General features: G+C 36.1%; 1 protein-coding gene across 3 annotated transcripts in view; it reads right to left on the reverse strand.

Annotated features, from left to right (window-relative positions):
• SLCO1A2 (solute carrier organic anion transporter family member 1A2) overlaps positions 1–26,239 on the reverse strand; it is an 81,290-nt gene that overhangs the window by 14,900 nt on the left and 40,151 nt on the right. For all 3 annotated transcript variants that reach the window (XM_082850752.1, XM_082850751.1, XM_082850753.1), the window contains 7 exons: positions 23,269–23,415; positions 20,508–20,606; positions 19,723–19,941; positions 17,012–17,176; positions 15,489–15,684; positions 11,108–11,273; positions 3,744–3,916 (listed from right to left, as the gene is read on the reverse strand). In XM_082850752.1, the coding sequence (XP_082706878.1) occupies positions 3,744–3,916; positions 11,108–11,273; positions 15,489–15,684; positions 17,012–17,176; positions 19,723–19,941; positions 20,508–20,606; positions 23,269–23,415 (1,165 nt within the window). The remainder of the gene's footprint in view (positions 1–3,743; positions 3,917–11,107; positions 11,274–15,488; positions 15,685–17,011; positions 17,177–19,722; positions 19,942–20,507; positions 20,607–23,268; positions 23,416–26,239) is intronic.

Consider the following 26,239-nt stretch of genomic DNA (forward strand, 5'->3'; position numbering starts at 1 on the left):
ACAAGCATAGATCTACAAAATTTAGATAACACAGTGATTAACTTCAATCCAAGAAATAGGGAAACTGTATATGCAGAAGTTACACTTTCTTTTCAGAAACACATGAAACACTCAAAAATTGAACATGCATTATGCCCCAAAGAAAGCCTCAATATTTCCCCCCAAACCCCACATCTGTCAGATTATATTCTCTGAATGTGAAAGTGAAATAACAATAATAAAGGATACCTATAGAAATTTCTCATAGATATGGAAATTATATAACACATAAATTTTTGTGTGGTGGAGCAAACATAAAAGATATTACAAAAGAGTTAGAAGTAAGCTTCATGGAAAATACTAGTTCAGATATAACTAAAGCAATACTTGGAAAATACTAGTTCAGATATAACTAAAGCAATACTTGCAAGTTCAGATATAACTAAAGCAATACTTGCAACTAGTTCAGATATAACTAAAGCAATACTTGCAAGTTCAGATATAACCAAAGCAATACTTGCAATGTATGATTTTATTTACATTAATCAAAAAGAGCAAATTATCTAAGTGTTAAACTCAAATAGTTGAATAAAGAAAAACAGAGCAAGCCCAAAAGGAAAAAATTTTTTAAATAAATAAAATAAAGAGCAGAAATAGATGAAATAAAGATTATCAAAGCCAAAAACTGGTTCTTTAAAAAAGAAATATATATATATATATATATATATATATATATTCTCTGATATATATATATATATCAGAGAATATCAGAATGATAAAAGAATATTATAAACACCATACACTAACAAGTATACAACTGGTGTAAGCAGATATGGAAAATGTGAATAGACACTAACATTAAATAAATGAAAATAATAACCAAGTATCACTGACCAAATAAGCCCAAAGTACAAATAGTTTTACAGGTGAATTCATAAAACTTTCAACAAACAGATATTTAATGTAAGTTGTTCCAGAAGTTTAAAAATAGAAAATTTATTAATTTATTTTGTGGGCCTAGAAAGATTCCAAAAAAAACAAACAAAAAAGAATAGAAAATAAAAGGTACGTTTTACTTATCAACATAGATATAATTTTAAATAAATTATTATCAAATCATATATAAAAATATATTGTGATTAAGTATGGTTTTTCTTAGATATGCAAGCAGTCCAATGTAGAAAAAAACTATCACTTTTTTCCACTACACTGAAAGTACTGAGTTGGAAAATTATATGTAAATTTTTTCCTAGATGAAGAAAAATATATTGATAGTTGAATACTGATTCTATTATTAAAAACTCAGAAACTAGATGAAAACTCATACTAAAAATCTATAGCAAGAATCATATTTAATGGAAAAATTTTACATGGTTTCCATTAAAATTAGAAAAGAACAAGAATACTCACTATCACCAAATAGTTTAACACAGTTTTGGAGGTCCAAGCTGATGCTGTAAGAAAATTTTTAAAACCTAAGATGTGTAAGGTTTGGAAGTGAAGAGATAAAACTCTCCATATGTGCACATATTTCTACATAGAAAACCTAACAAAATCAACAAGTTATTAGAAAAATAAGAAAAGTTTCTGGATAAAAAGTAAACTTTAAAAAATCAACAGCATTCCTCTAAACCAACAATAACCAACTAGAAAATATAAAAGAAAATAACACCATGTTAAATTACAAATAAGTACATGTCCATATATGTATGTTTGGATATATATGGGTACATATATATTTGCAATTGTACATGGTGACATTTTGTGTGTGTATATACATATTATATGTGTGTGTGTGTAGTATCTATAAAGGAAATTTTAAATAAATGGAAAAATATTCCATGTTCACAAATATTTGATGTCAGAGTTTCTCCAATTAATATATAGAATCCATACAATCAAATTCATATGTGAGTATAAAGATCCATGCATTGATAGCTAAATCAATTTAGGAAGAAAAGAATAAAGGAAGAGTGAAGGTGAAAGTGTTGGGTGGGTGAGGAAGAGCTACTGTATGAGACATTAACATATGCAATGTCACTGGTATGAGAACAAATAACCTGTGGAACAGAATAAGAACGAAAATGGCCCATGTTATATAAAAACTTTAAATACGATAAAGATGACACCACAAATCAATGGAATAAAGACCTCTCATTTGTGCTATGATGCTGGGAAAGCTACTTTATTTTCTGGAGAAAAATAACACTGAATATCTCTCTCTCTTGAGCCACACATAAAGATAAACTTGTGATGACTTAAAGAACTAGGTAAAGCTGTATAGCTGGTAGGATAAAATTTAGGGGAATACTTTTATAAATTAGGAATATGGGAACCCTTTTGAAATGTGACTCCCCAATACACAAACCCTAAAGCAAGAAAATTGTTAGATTTCACTACAACAAAATTTAGGATTTAATTTCATAAAAAATACTATGAAAAAATTCAAAGGAAAGATGAGAGACCAGGAAAAGATAATTGTAGTGAGTAAACAATATTACATTAATGTCTATAATTCACCAAGAAAAGTATAGGAATTATGATGATAATGGGCAAAAATAATGAATAAGCATCTTGAAGCAGAAGCATTAATAGCTAGAAAAAAGTTTGAAGAAATTCTTAAACTCATTGAATTAGGAAATCACATATTAAAACATCAGTGAGCTACCATTTTACACCCATTGGAAGAGGCAAAGTCACAAAGTTCAATAATTCTAAGTGTTGGTGAGGCTATAAGGAAGTAGAAATTCCCATGCATTGATGGTACGAGAATAACTCATAAGTACTAGCAGTACTTGGTGAATTTATGTATCCATGTGCCTTTTGAACCAAAACAAATTTATGGCACAACACTATTTGTGTGAATATAAAACACAGTACACAAAAAATTTAATATTTTACAAAGGAAAATACGTATTTAAGAACATATGTCTATCATATTAATATAGATGTTGGTGGTAATAGGAAGTGGGGAATGGAATGAAAAAAATTAAAATAAAGTGAAATAAAACAAGAGGGAAACCTTACCTCACCTAGAATAAACTATGAACTGAGAATTATGATCAACTTAACTCTGCTTCAAGATAAAGAAAAGAGAAAACAATGCACTTTACTTACTAGGCATGTTTAGAATTGTTTACAAGGCATGAAGCTGCTGTAATTGGAAAAATACATGTAATAAACCTAAGTCTGAATCCTAGCTCTGCAATTTCCTATTTTCAGTAAGCCCTTCAATGTTTGTGTCTCACAGTAGCCTTATAAGACAGTTGAGCATTCATTATATATCCATTTTTTAATTAAAGATAAAAGGAGCTCAGAAAGATCAATTGACCTGCCTTTTGCCCTGTGGGTAGTAATTGGTGAAACTGAGACTTCCGACAGCTTTAAACTCTGCTGTCCTATAGGTTGAACTATAAGAAATGACAGCTAGGCAACCACTCTGTACCTAGGAAAATGATCATTTCATATGGTTTACCCTAAAATATAAATGTGTCTCTTCTTGTGTTAAACAAAGAGAGATTCACTAATTTAACTCTAAGAAATAAGGTAGGAAAGATAGGGAGGGAAATACCAACAGATAAACATTTTTATTGCTAACTTTAAAATTTGGTAAAATTCAACAATGCTTAATGGGAAAATCTTAATAACTGGTATATATAGAGCACCAGGTTCTTAGATACTGTGGACTTAAGTGGCTTTCTTAGAAAAAGCTCCCTTACTAAATAACCAGAAATAAATCTAAATAAAGAAAATAATTCTTGTACCTCAGAAGAACCATATATCCAGGGATGGCAGATAAAGAATAGATGAAACTGCTGACCACCGACAAGATTAAAAAGTACTGGAGCATCATGGAACAGTCCTGTCCCTTGTCACATAGCCCAAGAACTGCAGATGAATTTCCTGGTGTTTGAATGCAGCTACAATTTTGGAACACCTGTCAAAAATAATATATTATCCTATTTAAGGAAGGAAAGTTTTGAATACAAATCTCAAATATTTTCTGCATGCCCAATTAGGTCAAGATAGACAGTTTATTCCCTTTGTTCTCATATCCTTTATTGTGTCTCAGGATTATCTCGTGAGACAAAACATAGAAGGTGGTTTCCGAAAAAGGGTATTTCTTTCTAAATTTGAGTACATTTGCAATAGCTCTGTTGCCTAAAAGTCATGCTTTTTAGAGACACATGCTGTTTTGCCACATGCTAAATATGACAAATAAAATTTGTTTCAGAATGCTCAGTTGAAATGTTTACTTACCAATAAACAAAGTTTTATTTCAAAAAATATAGTTTATTTCACAAACAGAACAAAGTCAACCCTTTTTGAATTCTTATGTTCCCAGGTTTCAATAAGAATCAAAATTTGGAAGGTGGAGCTTCAAGATGGCAGAAGAGTAAGAAGTGGAGATCACCTTCCTCCCCATAAATACATCAGAAATATATCTACATGTGGAACAGCTCCTACAGAACACCTACTGAACGCTGGCAGAAGACCTCAGACCTCCCAAAAGGCAAGTAACTCCCCCACGTAGCTGGGTAGGGCAAAAGTAAAAACAGAGACAAAAGAATAGGGACGGGACCTGCACCAGTGGGAGAGAGCTGTAAAGGAGGAAAGGTTTCCACACACTAGAAGCCCCTTCGCCGGCGGAGACTGCGGGTGGCAGAGGGGGAAAGCTTCGGAGCCGCGGAGGAGAGCACAGCAACAGGGGTGCGGAGGGCAAAGCGGAGAGGTTCCGGCACAGAGGATCGGTGCCGACCAGCACTCACCAGCCCGAGAGGCTTGTCTGCTCACCCGCTGGGGTGGGCTGGGCTGGGAGCTGAGGCTCGGGCTGCAGAGGTCGGATCCCAGGGAGAGGACTGGGGTTGGCCGTGTGAACACAGCCTGAAGGGGGTTAGTGCAACACGGCTAGCAGGGAGGGAGTCCGGGAAAAGTCTGGAGCTTCCGAAGAGACAAGAGACTTTTTCTTCGCTCTTTGTTTCCTGGTGCGCGAGGAGAGGGGATTAAGAGCGCTGCTTAAAGGAGCTCCAGAGACGGGCGCGAGCCGCAGCTAAAAGCATGGACCCCAGAGACGGGCATGAGACACTAAGGCTGCTGCTGCCGCCAGCAAGAAGCCTGTGTGCAAGCACAGGTCACTCTCCACACCTCCCCTCCTGAAAGCCTATGCAGCCCGCCACTGCCAGGGTCCCGGGATCCAGGGACAACTCCCCCAGGAGAATGCACGGCGCGCCTCAGGCTGGTGCAACGTCATGCTGGCCTCTGCCGCCGCAGGCTCAACCCACACTCCGTACCCCTCCCTCCCCCGGCCTGAGTGAGCCAGAGCCCCGGAAGCAGCTGCTCCTTTAACCCCGTCCTCTCTGAGCGAAGAACAGACGCCCTCAGGCGACCTACACGCAAAGGCGGGGCCAAATCCAAAGCTGAGCCCCTGGGAGCTGTGAGAACAAAGAAGAGAAAGGGAAATCTCTCCCAGCAGCCTCAGAAGCAGCGGATTAAAGCGCCACAATCAACTTGATGTACCTGCCTCTGTGGAATACATGAATAGACAATGAATCATCCCAAAATTGAGGAGGTGGACCTTGGGAGCAACGATATATATATATATATTTAACCCTTTTTCTATTTTGTTGAGTGTGTATGTGTGTGCTTCTGTGTGTGATTTTGTCTCTATAGCTTTGATTTTACCATTTGTCCTATGGTTCTGTCTGTTCGTTTTTTGTGTTTTTTTTTTAAGTATGGTTTTTAGCACTTGTTATCATTGGTGTATTTGGTTTTTGGTTTGGTTGCTCTCTTCTTTCTTTTTTTTTTTACTTTTTATGACTTAAAAACTTTTTTAGTAAGTATTTTTATTTAAATAACTTTATTTTATTTTATGTTACTTTATTTTATTTTATCTTCTACTTTCTTTCTATTTTTTTCTCCCATTTATTCTGAGCTGTGTGGATGACAGGATCCTGGTGCTCCAGCCAGGTGTCAGGGCTGTGCCTCTGAGGTAGGAGTGCCAAGTTCAGGACACTGGTCCACAAGAGACCTCCCAGCTCTAAGAAATATCAAACGGTGAAAATCTCCAGGAGATCTCCATGTCAACGCCAAGACCCAGCTTCACTGAACGACCAGCAAACTACAGTGCTGTACACCCTATGCCAAACAACTAGCAGGACAGGAACACAACCCCATCCATTAGCAGAGAGGCTGCCTAAAATCATAATAAGGCCACAGACACCCCAAAACACACACCAGACATGGACCTGCCCATCAGAAAGACAAGATCCAGCCTCATCCACCAGAACACAGGCACTATTCCCCTCCACCAGGAACACTACACAACCCACTGAACAAACCTTAGCCACTGGGGACAGACACAAAAGACCTACAGTAACAAACCCAAAACAATTAAGAAAATGGGAATAGGAACATACATATCAATAATTAACTTAAATGTAAATGGATTAAATGCTCCAACCAAAAGACACAGACTGGCTGAATGGATACAAAAACAAGACCTGTATATATGCTGTCTACAAGAGACCCACTTCAGACCTAGGGACACATACAGACTGAAAGTGAGGGGATGGAAAAAGATATTCCATGCAAATGGAAATCAAAAGAAAGCTGGAGTAGCAATTCTCATATCAGACAAAATAGACATTAAAATAAACACTATTACAAGAGACAAAGAAGGACACTACATAATGATCAAGGGATCAATCCAAGAAGAAGATGTAACAATTGTAAATATTTATGCACCCAAAATAGGAGCACCTCAATACATAAGGCAAGTGCTAACAGCCATGAAAGGGGAAATTGACAGTAACACAATCATAGTAGGGGACTTTAACACCCCACTTGCACGAATGGACAGATCATACAAAATTAAAATGAATAAGGAAACACAAGGTTTAAATGATACATTAAAGAAGATGGAGATAATTGATATTTATAGGACATTCCATCCAAAAACAACAAAATACACATTCTTCTCAAGTGCTCATGGAACATTCTCCAGGATAGATCATATCTTGGGTCACAAATCAAGCCTTGGTAAATTAAAGGCAATTGAAATCGTATCAAGTATCTTTTCTGACCACAACGCTATGAGACTAGATATCAATTACAGGAAAAAATCTGTAAAAAATACAAACACATGGAGGCTAAACAATACACTACTTAATAACCAAGAGATCACTGAAGAAATCAACAAGGAAATCAAAAAATACCTAGAAACAAATGATAATGAAAACACAATGACCCAAAACCTATGGGATGCAGCAAAAGCAGTTCTAAGAGGGAAGTTTATAGCAATACAATCCTACCTTAAGAAACAAGAAACATCTCAAATAAACAACCTAAACTTACACCTAAAGCAATTAGAGAAAGAAGAACAAAAAATACCCAAAGTTAGCAGAAGGAAAGAAATCATAAAGATCAGATCAGAAATAAATGAAAAAGAAATGAAGGAAACGATAGCAAAGATCAATAAAACTAAAAGCTGGTTCTTTGAGAAGATAAACAAAATTGATAAACCATTAGCGAGACTCATCATGAAAAAAAAGGAGAAGACGCAATGGAATTATAAATGAAAGAGGAGAAGTAACAACTGACACTGCAGAAATGCAAAGGATCATGAGAGATTACTACAAGCAACTATATGCCAATAAAATGGATACCTGGAAGAAATGGACAAATTCTTAGAAATGCACAACCTTCCGAGACTGAACCAGGAAGAAATAGAAAATATGAACAGGCCAATCACAAGCACTGAAATTGAAACTGTGATTAAAATTCTTCCAACAAACAAAAGCCCAGGACCAGATGGCTTCACAGATGAATTCTATCAAACATTTACAGAAGAGCTAACACCTATCCTTCTCAAACTCTTCCAAAATATAGCAGAGGGAGGAACACTCCCAAACTCATTCTACGAGGCCACCATCACCCTGATACCAAAACCAGACAAAGATGTCACAAAGAAAGAAAACTACAGGCCAATATCACTGGTGAACATAGATGCAAAAATCCTCAACAAAATACTAGCGAACAGAATCCAGCAGCACATTAAAAGGATCACACACCATGATCAAGTGGGGTTTATCCCAGGAATGCAAGGATTCTTCAATATATGCAAATCAATCAATGTGATACACCATATTAACAAACTGAAGGAGGAAAACCATATGATCATCTCAATCGATACAGAGAAAGCTTTCAACAAAAGTCAACACCAATTTATGATAAAAACCCTGCAGAAAGTAGGCATAGAGGGAACTTTCCTCAACATAATAAAGGCCATATATGACAAACCCACAGCCAACATCGTCCTCAATGGTGAAAAACTGAAACCATTTCCACTAAGATCAGGAACAAGACAAGGTTGCCACTCTCACCACTATTATTCAACATAGTTTTGGAAGTTTTAGCCACAGCAATCAGAGAAGAGAAAGAAATAAAAGGAATCCAAATCGGAAAAGAAGAAGTAAAGCTGTCACTGTTTGCAGATGACATGATACTATACATAGAGATTCCTACCAGCATCTTTGGTAAAGTAGCAGGATACAAAATTAATGCACAGAAATTTCTTGCATTCCTATACACTAATGATGAAAAATCTGAAAGTGAAATTAAGAAAACACTCCCATTTACCATTGCAATGAAAAGAATAAAATATCTAGGAATAAACCTACCTAAGGAGACAAGAGACCTGTATGCAGAAAATTATAAGACACTGATGAAAGAAATTAAAGATGATACAAATAGATGGAGCGATATACCATGTTCTTGGATTGGAAGAATCAACGTTGTGAAAATGACTATACTACCCAAAGCAATCTACAGATTCAATGCAATCCCTATGAAACTACCACTGGCATTTTTCACAGAACAAAACATTTCACAGTTTGTTTGGAAACACAAAAATCTCCGAATAAACAAAGCAATCTTGAGAAAGAAAAAAGGAGCTGGAGGAATCAGGCTCCCTGACTTCAGACTATACTACAAAGCTACAGTAATCAAGACAATATTGTAGTGGCACAAAAACAGAAATATAGATCAGTGGAACAGGATAGAAAGCCCAAAGATAAACCCAGGCACATATGGTCACCTTATCTTTGATAAAGGAGGCAAGAATATACAGTGGAGAAAAGACAGCCTCTTCAATAAGTGGTGCTGGGATAACTGGACAGCTACATGTAAAAGAATGAAATTAGAACACTCCCTAACACCATACACAATAATAAACTCAAAATGGATTAAAGACCTAAATATAAGGCCAGACACTATCAAACTCTTAGAGGAAAACATCGGCAGAACACTCTATGACATAAATCACAGCAAGATCCTTTTTGACCCACCTCCTAGAGAAATGGAAATAAAAACAAAAATAAACAAATGGGACATAATGAAACTTACAAGCTTTAGCACAGCAAAGGAAACCATACACAAGACGAAAAGACAACCCTCAGAATGGGAGAAAATATTTGCAAATGAAGCAACTGACAAAGGATTAATCTCCAAAATTTACTAGCAGCTCATGCAGCTCAATATCAAAGAAACAAACAACCCAAATCAGAAATCGGCAGAAGACCTAAATAGACATTTCTCCAAAGAAGATATACAGATTGCCACAAAGACATGAAAGAATGCTCAACATCATTAATCATTAGAGAAATGCAAATCAAAACTACAATGAGATATAATCTCACACCGGTCAGAATGGCCATCATCAAAAAATCTACAAACAATAAATGCTGGAGAGGGTGTGGAGGAAATGGAACCCTCTTGCACTGTTGGTGGGAATGTAAATTGATACAGCCACTATGGAGTACAGTATGGAGGTTCCTTAAAAGACTAAAAATACAACTACCATTCGACCCAGCAATCCCACTACTGGGCATATACCCTGAGAAAACCATAATTCAAAAAGAGTCATGTACCAAAATGTTCATTGCAGCTCTATTTACAATAGCCATGACATGAAAGCAACCTAAGTTTCCATCAACAGATGAAGGGATAAAGAAGATGTGGCACATATATACAATGGAATATTACTCAGCCATAAAAAGAAACGAAATTGAGTTATCTGTAGTGAGGTGGATGGACTTAGAGTCTGTCATACAGAGTGAAGTAAGTCAGAAAGAGAAAAACAAATACCGTACGCTAACACATATATATGGAATAAAGAAAAAAAATGGTCCTGAAGAACCTATGGGCAAGATGGGAATAAAGACACAGACCTACTAGAGAATGGTCTTGAGGATATGGGGAGGGGGAAGGGTAAGCTGGGACAAAGTAAGAGAGTGGCATGGACATACATAGACTACCAAATGTAAAATAGATAGCTAGTGAGAAGCAGCCGCATAGCACAGGGAGATCAGCTTGGTGCCTTGTGACCACCTAGAGGGGTGGGTTAGGGAGGGTAGGAGGGAGGGAGACACAAGAGGGAAGAGATATGGGGACATATGTATATGTATAACTGATTCACTTTGTTATAAAGCAGAAACTAACACACCATTGTAAAGCAATTATACTCCAATAAAGATGTTTTAAATAAATGAATAAATAACCATTATAAACGTTAGAATTTTGTATATGTTTTGACCCAGCAATAAAATAAAAAAATCAAAATTTGTATTTTATTTTGATCACCAACCAACATTATGAGTGACATTTTTTAGGCAAGAAAACATGCCCAATTCTATCTTCTTAAAAAGCTGTCACGATGTAAAAACACAGAAAGTACATGTGTACATATACACAGGAAAAAAGAAAAAAAACCCAACAAAGAGATTGACTGGATAATTGAGAGCAAAACTGCCTACTTTATCTCAGTCTAGAGTATTTTTTTTTCAGTCTAGAGTATTTTTAAATGACATTAAGTAAAATGTCAACTGTTATGAAATTAAAGATCAGCGCTCAGACATGCAGAAGAATTCAAATAAGATCTAGGAAGTAAAAGATAAATTAAGTGAGCACATAGAAATTAACTTATTTTTTCCACAAAAAAAAGTTATAATTTTGTTTTGAGGAAAGATTTTAATTTTACTTTTGTCAAATATGGACCCAGTTCATAGTTCGAATGTGCCAATGCAGTGCATAAAACAAAAGTTCTGTATAAAAGGCCAATAAGATGTGTTACCATGTTTATTCCTGTTCCAGAGGATGTCTCACAACCTGCAAGACAAGCTGACATGTATGACAAACCATCGTTTCCACATACAGGGTCCCATATTTTAGTTGGACAGTTACAATCCATGTTGCAGTCAGCAAGGATGCCATTTCCCACATGTAAATCTTGTTGCACTCTGAAATGATTTAAAATAATGCCATGGATATTGAAAGAATATTAGAGCATTTTCTTTTTCTTTTCAGCTCAGTTCCCAATTATATTTCTTCTACTTCCCAAAATAGAAGCATAAATCTTCCAACTGTCAATGTATGGCTTGGATACTATAACTCTGCAAGAAAATAACACCTTTGGTGACCACAGCCAGTTTTTCAATGATTTCTTTCAGGTAAACAAAAGCCAATAAACAAGCATTACCTGAACACCTACTACACAGAAAGTATTTTTCCAGGTATTAATTAGAACTCAAAAATGAAGATAAACAAATCCCAGTGTTGGTCCACATGGTGGAAAATAACAAGGGAGATCATATTTTATAAAAACAATCTCAAGGACTCAAAATCTGTAAGAGCAAAGTCTGTAAGTGCAATTTATAATGTATATAATACACTTAGCTCCAGAAACAACTACTTGAGTAGACAAATATATTCTTCTAGTATAAAAAGTGTTCAGTGATCATCAAGAAGGCCAATTAGCAGCTATCCATAAACAAGACACCACTGTGAAAATCCCAGAACACAGTTGTGAGGTTGAAGCACCTCCTGAGCCACAGAGACTGAGAAGGATGACCTTAGAAGGATAACAGGAGCAATAACACTCTGAGCAGATTGCCCCTCCCCCTGGCTAGCACAAGACAGTCCCCCTAAGCCTATGGTTTCTCCAGTGGGAAAAGAAAGCCCAGTGCCCCCAGATTGTTGAATGCTCTCCAGGAGGCCCACTCAGATCTTTCCACAGGGGATCACTGGGAGAATCTGGGGGGTTTGACCACTGGAGAAGGAGAGGGGGGAAGGACTTACAGAAACCAGCAGTCAGATCTTGGTAAACTGAATTCCTGCTTGCAGCAGTGCCCAAGCAGGGATCCCAGCTAGTGCCTCTGCCCATCTGCAGAGCTGACTGGTGACCCCATCTGGCCAGAGAGCTCGGTTGGCAGTTCTGCCTGCTTTGGTTTCCCAGTCAATGTGCCACCCTGGCCATGGAGCTCCACCCAACTACTAAGTATAGCCTCCAGTCCTACCCTCCATCCAGAATGCCTGGCCAGAGAGCCTGGGCAGCCACAGAGCCCATCCTACAGCCACAAAGACCCTGAATAGTCAAAGGAATCTTGAGAAAAAAGAATAAAGGTGTAAATATCACACTTCCTCATTTCAAACCATATTACAAAGCTATTGTAATTAAAAGAGTATGGTACTGGCATAAAAACAGTCACATAGATCAATGGAACATAATAGAAAGCCCAGAAAAAAAAACCTGTGCATGTATGTCAATTAATTTACAACAAAGGAGCCGGGAATATATACAATAGGGTTGGGAAAGTCTCTTCATAAATGGTGGTGGGAAAACCAGACAGCCACATGCAGAAGAATGAAACTGGATCCTTATCTTTCACCATACACAAAAATCAACTCAAATTGATTAAGATTTAAATTTAAGACCAGAAACCATGAAACTCCTAGAAGAAAACATAAAGGGTAAGCTCCTTGACTCCAGTATTGGCAATGAGTTTTTTGGATTTGACAACAAAAGCACAAGTAACAAAAGGAAAAATAAATGAGTGGGATGACGTCAAACTAAAAAGCTGCTGCACAGAAAGTGAAACCATCAACGAAATGAAAAGGCAACCTATGAAATGGGAGAAAATAGTTGCAAATCATATATCTGATAAGAGGTTAATTTCCAAAATATAAAGAACTTATACAACTCAATAACAAAAACCAAATGATCTAATTTAGAAATGGGCAGAGGACCTGAATAGACATTTTTTCCAAAGAAGACATACAAACAGCCAAACAGGTAAATGAAAAGGTGCTCAACATCACTAATTATCAGGGACATGCAGATCAAAACCACAATGAGATATCACCTTACACCTATTAGGATGTTTAAGGGGATGTCTGTTATCAAAAGGAAAGAGATAACAAATGCTGGCAAGAATGTAGAGAAAAGGGAAACCTTGTGCACCTTTGGTGGGAATGTAAATTGATAGAGCCACTGTGGAAAACAGTATGGAGTGTCCTCAAGAAATTAAAAACAGAACTACCATATGATCCAGCAATTTCACTTCTGGGTATTTATCCAAAGGAATGAAAATAGACGATTGAAGAGATATCTCTATTCCTGTGTTCATTGCAGCATTATTCACAATAATAACCAAGACATGGAAATAACCTATGTGTGCATTGACAGATGAATGGATAAAGAAAATGTGGTATATGTATATACACACACACACACACACAAAATGGAATATCACCCACCGTAGAAAAAGAAGGAAATCCTGCCATTTGCAACAATATGGATGAGGCTTGAGGGCTTTATGCAAAGTGAAGTAAGTCAGAAAGAGAAAGAAAAATGCTATATGATCTCACTTATTTGTGGAATCTAAAAAAACTGAACTCATGGAAACAGCAGATTGGTGGTTGCTGCGAGGTAGGAAAAGGAATGGGGAAAGGTGGTCAAAGGGACAAGCTTGCAGAGACGAGGTGAATAAGTTCTGGGGATACGATGTACATCCTAGTGACTATGGTTAACAATACTGTATGTTTTAAAGTTCCCAAGAGAGTAGATCTTAAAAGTTACCATACACACACACAAAACTGTAAATATGTGAGGTGATGGATGTGTTAACTAACCTTATTGTGATAATCATTTTGCAATATATAATGTATCAAATCATCAGATTATACACCTTAAACCTAAATGATGTTTTTTGTCGATTATATCTCAATAAAACCAGGGAAAAAGAGTTTTTTTAAAAAGGGTCTAACACAGAGAAAGACAAATATCATATGATATCACTTAGGTGGAATCTAAACAAAATGATACAAATGAACTTATTTACAAAACAGAAACAGACTCACAGGTGAAGAAAACAAATTTATGGTTACCAAAGTGGAAAGAAGGGAGGGATAAATTAGGAGTTTGAGATTAACAGATATACACTATAAAAAAATAAATAGAATTGTATAAAAAATGAATAGTTTATATAAAATAAACAACAAGAACTACTGTATAGCACAGGGAATTATATTCAATATCTTGTAATAACCTATAATGGAAAAGAATCTGAAAAAGAAATATATATATATATTTATATATGTGTGTGTAACTGAATCACTTCGCTGTACACCTGAAACTAACACATTGTAAATCAACTATACTTCGATTTAAAAACAGATCTAAAGGTCTAACAAGATTACTTTTCTTATGTTCAATGTAATATGATGAAAAGAACGCTAGCATGGGAGTCTAGAAACTGAATTAAAGTCCTGACTCATGACTAGATTATGCCTTTTTACATATTTGCTCTGGGAATCAGGATAATTGGAGATGGAGATAATCTTTAAGATTTTACCAATTTTAAATTCTATTTTTATATATTGATGGAGTTGAAGAGGTTTTCCATGACTCCCTTTGTCATTTAATCTCTCTGAATCTCAATTCTTCATCTGTAAAATGGAAATAACAACAGCTATCTTAAATGGAATTTGCAAGACTCAAATAAGATAATATATAAAATTACTTTTATGATTATATATTTAATATTCCAATTGTATAGTCCTTGGTAATTTTAAAGGGATCATTTTAGGATGCTCTTCATTTCAGCTAATCACTCCATTATGTAGATATGTCCTACAAATTACTTTTAAAAATTCATATCACTATGCAAAACCTTCCTGTGAACCCAGGTAACCCTCAAAATGCAAATCTAAAACCATTCAACAATATAGATATACCTATACAAATAAAATATATAAATTTATATAAGCATTGATATATCATGTATTAGGATTCAGTTACATTAAATTTAAGCCCATCGTGGAACCATATAAAGGTGATTGAGACTGTATAGTCAACTCTTAATTTTACCTATTTATGGTTGTATAAAATGTATGAATAACACATCCTAATACAACCTAAAACCATAACTAGTTTCTGTGATATTCATTTTACTATCTACTAGGATATCACAAAGACAAACACACACACACACACACACGCAATCATAAGCTCACTAACTCTGTGATATATTCCCAACCTCTTTAATAAGATGGAGAAAGACCACAAATTCCTGCCATTAACTCCAATTAGCAAATAATCTGGTCATGAGTAATCACTGTAGAAAATATGTTATTAACTTTTGACAGAGTATGACATTCATTAGAAAACAACATACCCTTCATAAGAGGTGGTTATGCCAGCAACTGAAGAATTATCACAGATCATGAGAAAACACAAAAAATAGAGAAGGTACTCAATTAAAGATAACCAACATCCTATGTGGGCAGCTTGTATGACAGTAATCTTGAACTTCTTCATAATTAAACCACCAACTATATATCCAATGCATATTGGAGGTAAGTTATAAATACCTATAAATGCAAGTAAAATATTATGTACAAAGTGACTTAGCAAAGGAAAAAATATGATAACACATTTATCTACTATGTCTCACATAAAAAACCATTTAGGTCCAACTCATAGTGAAGAAGCCTAATTTAAATTTATCCCCACTTAGTTATGTATTACATACAGAGAGATTTTTAAATGCCCCACAACATTGAAATATATTTTGGAAGACTGTTATCATTGTCATTCATTTAATTAATAGCAGTAAGTTGTAAATTTCTTGTATGCAGAGATCATGGTCTATATCTCTTTTCTTAGGATCTAGGTAGAAGTGACAAGTCAAAGTCGACCAGTCATTTATTGCTTTCCATTCTTTCGGGTGGGATTTTATATATATAATGATTTGTATATAACATATACAGTATTATATAATCATACATAGAATGATTTGTATGATTCTGCAGCTTTTTATTCCCACTCTGATTGTTAAGAATTTGACTCAGCTCAAGGTATTTTAGAGGTACTTTGCTGAGCCTGTGATTGTCAAGTATCTTTACATTTCATGTCTTGCTGCTACTGACTAGCACTCTCCCTCCCCCAATCCTCCCCCCCAAAAAAGGGAAAAGACAGCCCTAGGTTTCGTCCTTACAGTGCTAGGGTCTGTTCACTGAATCACACTCTTGGGAGAGCTTGTTTAATATCCATTCTCAAGTCCCATTCCAGAGAGTCTAATTTAGTATATTTGAGATGGGTCCCAGGTATCTGAACTTTTAACAAACACTCTAGGTGATGTGGGTACATGTAATCTGGAAATTCTCTTTTCAAAACAGTAAAAAAGATCCCAGGAGAAACTCAGGGTGGAGTAGAACCACCGAGGTTAGTGTGGTTGCAGGAAAATCAGAATGTATGGGCTGCAGAGACATCTCAAAACACCAGGGGAGCCAGGGAACTAAATTAGAAACCACGGAATTCATGAATTGGAGCCAAAAAAGTAAAACCTGGATGTGAAACAAAATTCCTGATGCGTTAACTCTGTCTGCCTTTTTACATAAATGAATTACCAATCTGAAAATTGTATCTAACTTGTACATTCCCTGAACATTCCACAAATATTTCAGATTTGCATTCTGACTACAAAAAGAGCAAAAGAAAGAAGAAAACCAGGATTTTCTGGCTTCTTCCCTTCCTTACCCTCTCTTGATTTCCCTGGAGAGCAGATGGGGGGATATTACCAGAGGCAAAAATATCCTAACAGATTTCAATTGAGGAGTTTCCTAGACCCATCATCACACTGTTCACCATTTCATGGGATAAAAGGTAGGCTACAATTGCAGAGAAGAACAAACATACCAATGAGAAAGATTGCATCTGAAGCTGATTTTCCATAGTGCTGTTCCAGATATTTAGGCATGAAGGAGATCATATTGACAAATGCATTGAATTGCAGCACACTTATTAGTATGAAAAGCATGTAAACTGGGTTGCACAAAAGACTTTTCATGAATGGTAAAAAATCTGAAAGGAAAGGATGACAACAGTGTCATACAAACTTGGCTTTGCATTTTATGATTGACTTTTTCTGAAACATCAACCTCCCCTCTAAAGTATGTTTTCCTGTTTTATAATGCACTTGTGTTTCTTGATTCTTTTTGCCCCTTGAAAGCTAAAGTTGTATCATTGTTTTGGTAGCTTCTGCAAGACAGTGAGGCAGCTGAGTGGGAAGGGATCAGAACACAGTCGTTTTGCCTTCACTAAGTTACTAACATGTCTTAAGGAAAAAGTATAACTATTATATGACAAAAATATTGTCCAAGTTCACACCATTTCTTTCTTATCTTCTCCCGTTGCAGAGCACAGGCTCCAGCCGCGCAGGCTCAGCGGCCATGGCTCACGGACCCAGCCGCTCCGCGGCACGTGGGATCTTCGCGGACCGGGGGCACGAACCCGTGTCCCCTGCTTTGGCAGGCGGACTCTCAACCACTGCGCCACCAGGGAAGCCCTATCCTTCTCTTTTACTTGTACTAATATCCTCTCTTCTCTAGAGATCATCTAGAATGAAAGCTGCTTGTTCTCCTGTTCTGTCCTCTAAAGCCAGGAAGGAAAACAATTTGATAAAGAAGTTCACACTCACATATTGATTAATCATTCCTGAACATTTAAGATGTAGTTAGATGTGGAAATTCATGACATATAAATTTTCTCAAGTACTAGGCATTTCTTTGCTTCTAACGGTTCACAGTCTTTTAAAATACCAACCCCCAGGTCTCGCTCCCTGAGATCCTGATTCATTTGCTATATATTAAAGACCATGTGAATGAGTTAACCGAATGTTTTCCTGTTTGTGTGGACAGACAAAGCTCAGAGCCAAATTTGTGGCCAGCTCTAGCAAATGTTCTAGGTCACACTGTCTCCATTTTGGGTCAAAGTCTCACTTATAGTTTCTTTTCACTTTTCCTATCTTCATGTTGTCTGCCTTGATTTCCTTACTTATTCTGTATTATCCTGGTTTGCTTAATAAACAGCCTAAAATCCAATCTAGCAAAGTATCAATCAGTAGACAACTTGGAAGAGGAGGAAGCATAATTTAATGCAAAGAAATGAATTCTAGTTGCAGAATTCATATTTATGAATGAAGTACATGGCAGAGAAGTGACTTGTGTTCACAGCTCTTTGGAGCTTTTGAAGTCACACATGTTTGTTGACATACTGTCCTAATAGATGAGTCTCAGTAGTTTCAATTTCTTTTCTAGATGTCATACACTAAGTTAAGCCCTTTCCTAGTTTATCTTGCAGACTATAAATGATATTCTGTGTTAAAATTCCCTACCAGTCCATACCGGCCCTTTGACAAGTGTTGTGAATATAATCGTAAGGACTCTGAGAATTTGTAAGATTCTGAATTGGCTCCTAATGATATGAGAAGTACTAAATTATGTTCAATTGTGGTTTAAGTGAATTTGTAACTGCTAAAAATTCTGTGCAAATTGATATTATAATTTACGGGTGACAGTAGAAGTGGCAACATCAACAATAATAATACTAGTAAGCAGTAATAATAGTAATATGTGTCAGAACTCCTTTTACCTTCGCCCAACAACCTTATAATAATAAATAGTATTTTATCCCTATCTTTGAGGTAAGGAAACTAAGCCCCCCACCACCTTCCAAATGGACACTCTTGAAGAATTCCAAGGCCCAGGCCATACCTTATACTAATTAAATCAGACCTCTGGGTAATACTACAAAATTTCCATGCATCAGTAATTTTAAAAATTCCCTAGGCGATTCCAATATGTGGCCAAGTTTGAGAACCAGTATTCCTGAATACTATACATAGATTATCTTACTTAGTTTCCCATAGATACGCCTTCTGTAAATTATGCTTTGGGCTTTTATTGAGGATCTATACCAAAAAAAAAAAACCTGTTACATGAAATATGCTCCTGAATTTGCTGGAAAACAACTATGTGACTCAATATTACCTGTATTGTACATCATATAATTTTTTCTTTTTTTTACAACTTGTTACTTGGGCAACAATTTCTCTTTAAGAATTGTTATCCTTTCCACTCTCAAATATAGATAATTATATGACCTATAATTGAGGTGCCTTTTTTCTTTTCTGCCTTAACTTCCAAGAAGCTCACAGCTCAGCTAATACTTTTGGTTTCAGACCTATATGGTACTTATTTGGATTAGCGTATATTTTTTCCTCCTTTTGTTCTTGGTTTGAGTTTCATTTTTAATTAGACCTATGCTCTCTGTAAAATAGATTTTTTAAGGCAGATGGGACCTAATTTATTTATTTATTTATTGAGTACCCAGATTGACATAAAATTTCACATAAATGCTGATCTAAGTCAGGTTCTAAACTATATCATTCACTCCCATGTGGTAGCATGGGAAAACATTATTGTAGTAGCACAGCTAGACATGATTGACTGCTGACTGTCAGTGACAAATTGTTTTAACTCAGCCTAGCATATTGTAATAGACTAAGATACAGACATGACCATAGAAAATAAAAAGTAAATTGTAAAATATAAAATGTTTATATTTGCCTTTAGTGATTCCAACCCTTTTCTTCCTGACTTCGCTTTGTTTCTCTTCTTTGTCATTTTTAATGGTCTCAGCAATATCCTCTAGTCCTTCCTTTGGAAGCGTTTTGGGCAAAACGAAAAAAGGAATGGCAGTAAGCACATTCACTCCTGCACAAACCAAAAAGCCAAACCACCATGCACCAACCCAACGAGTATCAATGGGAGTTATGGTCAGATCATCTGTAAAGAGATACACACAATTTTTATTAGCTTGAGTCATTATTTCCTTTATGAACTATAGAAAATTATTACAATTATAATTGTCAGGTTCTATCCAAGTACAGAAATTGCATATAATTCAGACATTGATAAAACTTGTCTGAAAATATGTGGTGTTACAATACTGTCTAGCAATAAGCTCGTTTGACTATCTGTCCTATCATGTAAGGAATTTATAAATAGGTACATATTAAAGAGCTACAAATTCTATTTCATTATCCTCAAATGATTGCTTGATTTAAAAAGAATTCAAACCTATGTGCTTAAATCTTTTGAAAACAAGAAATATGATTAATGCAGTAGAAAGAGCACTGGATTTTGAGTCAGAAGATCAGCACTGTATCTTGCTCTCCTCACCGGTTTGAAATATTGAAAATTATTTAAACTCCTCAACTTCAATTTGGTCACCTGGAAAGTGGAGATTCTATTTAACTGAGGGTCAGATAAAGTAACAATTAAATGTGATAACATACCTGATGATGCTTTGTGTACTTTAGACACTGTATAAATAGATTTTATGGAGTTACCTGTGTTCACCGATCCAGTGTCAACATAAACATTTGCACAGAATGATGCTAACGAAAGTCCAATCAAAGGACCAATGATAGCTCCTGTTTCTATAAACCCTAAAAATAAAGGAAAATATAAAGTTATACACCCACATAAAGAGTTCTAATCCCATGAAGAGTCTGAAGGTTGAATTGTTTTTACCTTAGATATTTTTGCCTTATGTGTTCAATCTGTAGGAAAATTAAACTTGGTGTATGTATAAGTAACAAGGATGTTTGTTTATATGTTGAAACAGGAGCCTCCTAATTTGAAGCCACTTTCTCTAAGCCTCCAAATTCTCTTTCACACTCGGTTACAGGTAAAGATCTGCAGTTAGAAGAGACTGGCTGCAGCTGAGTGACCATATTGTGTGCAAACGCCCTTCTCAAAGATGAAAATATTCCCTTTCTCTTATGAAAGACTAACTTACTTAAAATTATCAGTGTGTATGTATGACTTCATTCCTTAATAATAATTTTGAAATAAAACTAAGGAAATGGGAACCTTTAAATTCTATGGGGCTTCCCTGGTGGCGCAGTGGTTGAGAGTCCGCCTGCCGATGCAGGGGACACGGGTTCGTGCCCCGGTCCGGGAAGATCCCACAGGCCGTGGAGCGGCTGGGCCTGTGAGCCATGGTCGCTGAGCCTGCACGTCCGGAGCCTGTGCCCCGCAACAGGAGAGGCCACAACAGTGAGAGGCCCGCGTACCGCAAAAAAAAAAAAAAAAAAAAAAAAAAAGATGAGATTAGTGGGACTGTCCCTATTATGATTCAAAGCCATTTTCTCTTGTGGTATTAGAGACTGGTTAAAGTGATGGCCTTTTTCGGTGAGTTTTGTTGTGTCTTGTGAGTAAACTATTACTGTGTCCGGTATTGGAATAGAATTATCACTACTGTATCATGGGTGGATATTTTGATTCTATGGTTCCTTCAGTATTACAGCTGGGATCTTACTATTAAGAAGGTCACAGTATAGAGCAAAATTCTTTTGTTGCCTTCCACAGTCATATTTTTGGAGGATTTTTAACGAAATGCTATGTTATGATAAATATCTTGTGGCATATTCCTCAGGAAAGCTTCACTCCCAAATCTACCACTTGATACAAAACTATACATTCATTTATTGTCTTAGTCTTGTACCTTATGACTACCCCTTCTTTGAGTTTTCTTCCTCTTACTCTATTCACTTAAGTAGAAGTATTCCCTAGTATTTTATCCTAGGGCTCCTCACTATGTAGCATCTGACCTCCTATGGCAACCTCATTTCTCCCTCTTGATTTTATTTTTTGTCTCTGTATAGATGATTCTTAAATTTCACGTCCAGCTTTTATGTTCTCTCCTAAACTCCAAAGCCATACATGGAATTGTTTTCTTGATGTATAGTTAATTGACTTATAATTATTTAATTATACACGGATTATTAATTAATAATTATTACTTTGATTTTCAAATTTAATTATACACATATTTATCAGATTTTATTGATATATAATTATATAGTTATTTATATACTAAACTTTATATGGACAATGTCTTATTCATCTTAATACATGTAGAGATTATCCATTGTTTCTATGTGTTATATACCCTAATTGTTGAAAAAAGAAACACATATTTTAACAAGGTGTTTGCTAATTTATTGCAGGTGAGCATTCTGTAATCTTTCAATATAAGTATGTGAATGGATTTCAAAGACTGAATAGAAAAACACTGAAAAAGATTATTGCAAAATCAGTGAGTCATCAAAATCACCCAAAGTTGCTTGGGATAATCATTCCTAAATATTTTAATCTCCTCATTACATGTAGCTCTGTTACTATCTTCTCTCACCCACTTTGACTTTTCTGGTTTTAAAAAGATATTTCTACTTTAACAGAAAAATGTCCCTGTACTCAAAGTTATGATTTTATAACCAACAACAGATGGAGTAACTAAGGAATATAAGCAAGTTATGCATAATAAATTAAGAATATTCAGGAGATTGTAAGACAACATACAAGGTGGATCTTACGTTGCCTATTGTGGGAGATACTGATAGATTTTAGAAAATGAATTTTCAGGAAACATTACCAAAATTATGAAGACAGATATTTGTGAAAAATATGAAACAGCCTGGCTATTATAAAGAAATTGTGATAAAGAGAAACTATATAGGAAACTAAATAGATAAACTGAGTGCAGAGCTAGTAATAAGTAAAGAGCTCATATTTAATAGATAGAATCAGTATGTTTCATCAACATTAAAGAAAAGATATTTAAAATAGTTAAGAAAAATTATACTGCAAGAATTCTTATAAGAAATTGATTATAAATACTACAGATAAAATGACCAATATAGAAATTATAATAACATATACATGAAGTGATGAAGACCTGAACAAAAACAGAAGTAATGAAAATAGTGAGAAAGGTTTTGAATGTGAGACATTTTGGAGAAAACATTGCTAAATCTCTTAACAGATTGGGTATAGAGTGGTGCCCAGCAAATGGAGGAGTCAAACAGAACTCCAGGGACACTAGATTAATGGCATTTTCAATAGTAAAAAGCAGGTTTAGCAAAGTGGCTTATTTGGAGTCAGCCCATAATTGCTCCATTCAACAAACTTTAAATGAGGGCCAGCTGTGCCAAAGCACTCTGTTGATCATTCTGTTCATCACTAAGCATCCAAATAAATAACTAATATCCATGCTCAAGGAGCTTACTGTCCTGAAAAGAGGCTAAGGCAGATTTTCCAACTCACCAATATATAAAGGAGAGTTTTCAGATTTGGCAAAATCCTCTATGTAGGAAATACCCAAAGGCATGATGGGAGTCTCACCAATTCCACGTATAATATTTCCAACTAGTACATACACCCACATTAATGATTTAACTTCCTTCACACATTCTGCATTAAAAGAAAAAAAGACATTACATTAGTGTTTTGGTAGTGAAATATTAGCAATACTTAATTCTAAGTTTTTGGTAGGTAAGCATTTCACAGTTCTTATGTGACCATGGCACCTTGCCAACAATGTACTATGCCAGCAATGACTCACTGGGCCACCCCTTTTGCACTTTCTGACAGAGTACTTACATATGGCCAACAATAAGTGGTACGCTGGAGCCAGTTCCTACTGGCTTGGGAGAGATGAGTATATACATCTCTTCCCAATTCAGTATTTAGTGATAACATGCTGGTAGTTTGATGAGAGTATTTACACCACAGAAATTGACAAACACTAAAAATCAAGGCTTTTTTTCCCCTCCAGAGAGTTAGTTTACCAGCAACTACTAAACTTAGTTAGCTGTTATAAGTGGTACCCAATATATATACTAACTTTGGGGAGAGGAAAAAACACAAATATCTCTCCCTAGAATTGAGACTATATAAGATTTATGTAAGAGGCTCACTGAGTTTTGAATTCTCTACAGTTCTAATTACTTTATAGAAATGAAAAATATTTAACTGAGTAGTAATCACATTTTCTCTATAGAGCCCACTGTATACTGTGATCACCAAATAACTTCTTTTTAAATTGAAGTACAGTGACTTACAATACTATATTAGTTTCATGTGTACAACATAGTAATTTGATATTTTTATAGATTATACTCCATATAAAGTTATTATAAAACATTGGCAACATTCCCTGTGTTGTACATTACATCCTTTTATTTATTTTATACCTAGTAGTTTGTACCTCTTAATCCCCTCCTCCTGTTTTCCCCCCCTCGTCCCACCCTTCTCCCCACTGGTAATCACTAGTTTGTTCTCTGCACGTATGAGTCTGTTTCTGTTCTCTTATATTATTCATTTGTTTCATTTTTTAGATTCAACATATAAGTCAAAACATACAGTATTTCTCTTTTTCTCACTTATTTCACTAAACACAATACCCTCCCGGTCCATCCATGTTGTTGCAAATGGCAAAATTTCATTCTTTTCTGCGGCTGGGTAATATATTCCACTGTGTATGTATTCACCACGTCTTCTTTATCCATTTATCTGTTGATCACACTTAGGTTGCTTCCATATCTTGGCTAGTGTAGATAATGCTACTATGAACATTGGGGTGCATGTATCTTTTTGAACTAGTGTTTTTGTTTTTTTCAGATATGTATATATATATGCAGGAGTAGAATTGCTAGATCCTGTGGTAGTTCTATTTTTAATCTTTTGAGGAGCCTCCACACTGTTTTTCATAGTGGCTGCACCAACTTAGATTCCCATCAGCAGCGTACAAGTGTTCCCTTTTCTCTACATCCTCACCAATATTTGTTATTTGTTACCTTTTTAAGGACAGCCATTCTGGCAGGTGTAAGATAATATCTCATTGTGGTTTTTGATTTGCATTTTCCCGATGATTAGTAAACTGTGCCACCCACAGATGTGAGGGTCCTGAACACAGCTGAGTCTCAAAATTTCTTGTGAGCCTATCTCTCAGTCATTCCCAGTCCAGAAAATCATAGTCTCCGTTGCTGGGTATTCATATTTTTATCTATGATGAGCACAATGTTTATGTCTATAGATCATAGGCAAACTCCAGGTTTCCTCTAGGGCAAAACTGAAAATATCAGGTGATTAAGGAATCAACACATCTCCCTGGAGATACACCCAGCTGGGAAGGTTTTGTTTATCTACTACAATGCACATTAGGAAAAATAGGAAACAGGACCTGAGTCATTCTCTGGCAAAAGCCAACTCAAGGAGAGAACGCGGGCTATTGCTGATGTCACTGTTTTCTTTTGCTTCCCCAGGGGGTTCCTTTGATTTAGAGTTTCTGAGACAGCTATTCTTATACTCATTTGAACTATTTTGATTCCCTCTTATCCCATGCTGGCGGTGAAATTCCCAGCCTAAGGAACCACCGTAACTTCCACTAATATGAATCCAGCCTGAAAATGTGCCCATCACAGAAAAAGAAGTTCTGGTCTGAGGTAAATGAACAGGGTCACCTATAGACTAAGTATCACCAGATTATATAGGTCCTTTAGCACATGAAGGGGCAGAGGCAGGTATGCTGGTGCCTGGGACTGCAAGAACCTGGAAGAAACACCATTATTGTACACTATCGTGCTGGATTAGGAAGTAGTATCTGGTAAAGAGGGACAACTGGGCAAAAAAGACAAGTTCCTAGTTCAGAAGAAAGAGACTAGAGTATTCAGAACTATAGCATACTTGCCTGCTTTCTCTGCTATAGAATATCAATAATATAACACAAATCTTTTGAACTTTGTTTCTACCTCTGTTTCCTATTTCGATAATTGTATAGACCAAATCATCAGTATAAACCCATCCTTCTAAGATGTTTTCCTCTAAGGAATTAATTTTACAGTGGCCCTTGGGTGGATGTCTTTGACTGATTTTTAAATAACCATTTTAAAGAACAGACAAGGCGGGATTCCCTGGTGGCGCAGTGTTTGAGAGTCCGCCTGCCCATGCAGGGGACACGGGTTCGTGCCCCGGTCCGTGAAGATCCCACATGCCACGAAGCGGCAGGGCCCGTGAGCCATGGCCACTGAGCCTGCGCGTCCGGAGCCTGTGCTCCGCAACGGGAGAGGCCACAACAGTGAGAGGCCCGCGTACCGCAAAAAAAAAAAAAAAAAAAAAAAAAAAGACAAGGCACTCTTAATAGGTATATTCAAATATAAGAGGCATTACATTTTCTATTATTAGCCATTCCTCTTCCTTATTCTCTTCCATGATCCCCTCTAAAATCCTTTAGAGG

This window comes from Leucopleurus acutus (genome assembly GCF_964270905.1).
Source record: "Leucopleurus acutus genome assembly, chromosome: 11".
NCBI classification, from domain to species: Eukaryota; Metazoa; Chordata; class Mammalia; order Artiodactyla; family Delphinidae; genus Leucopleurus; species Leucopleurus acutus.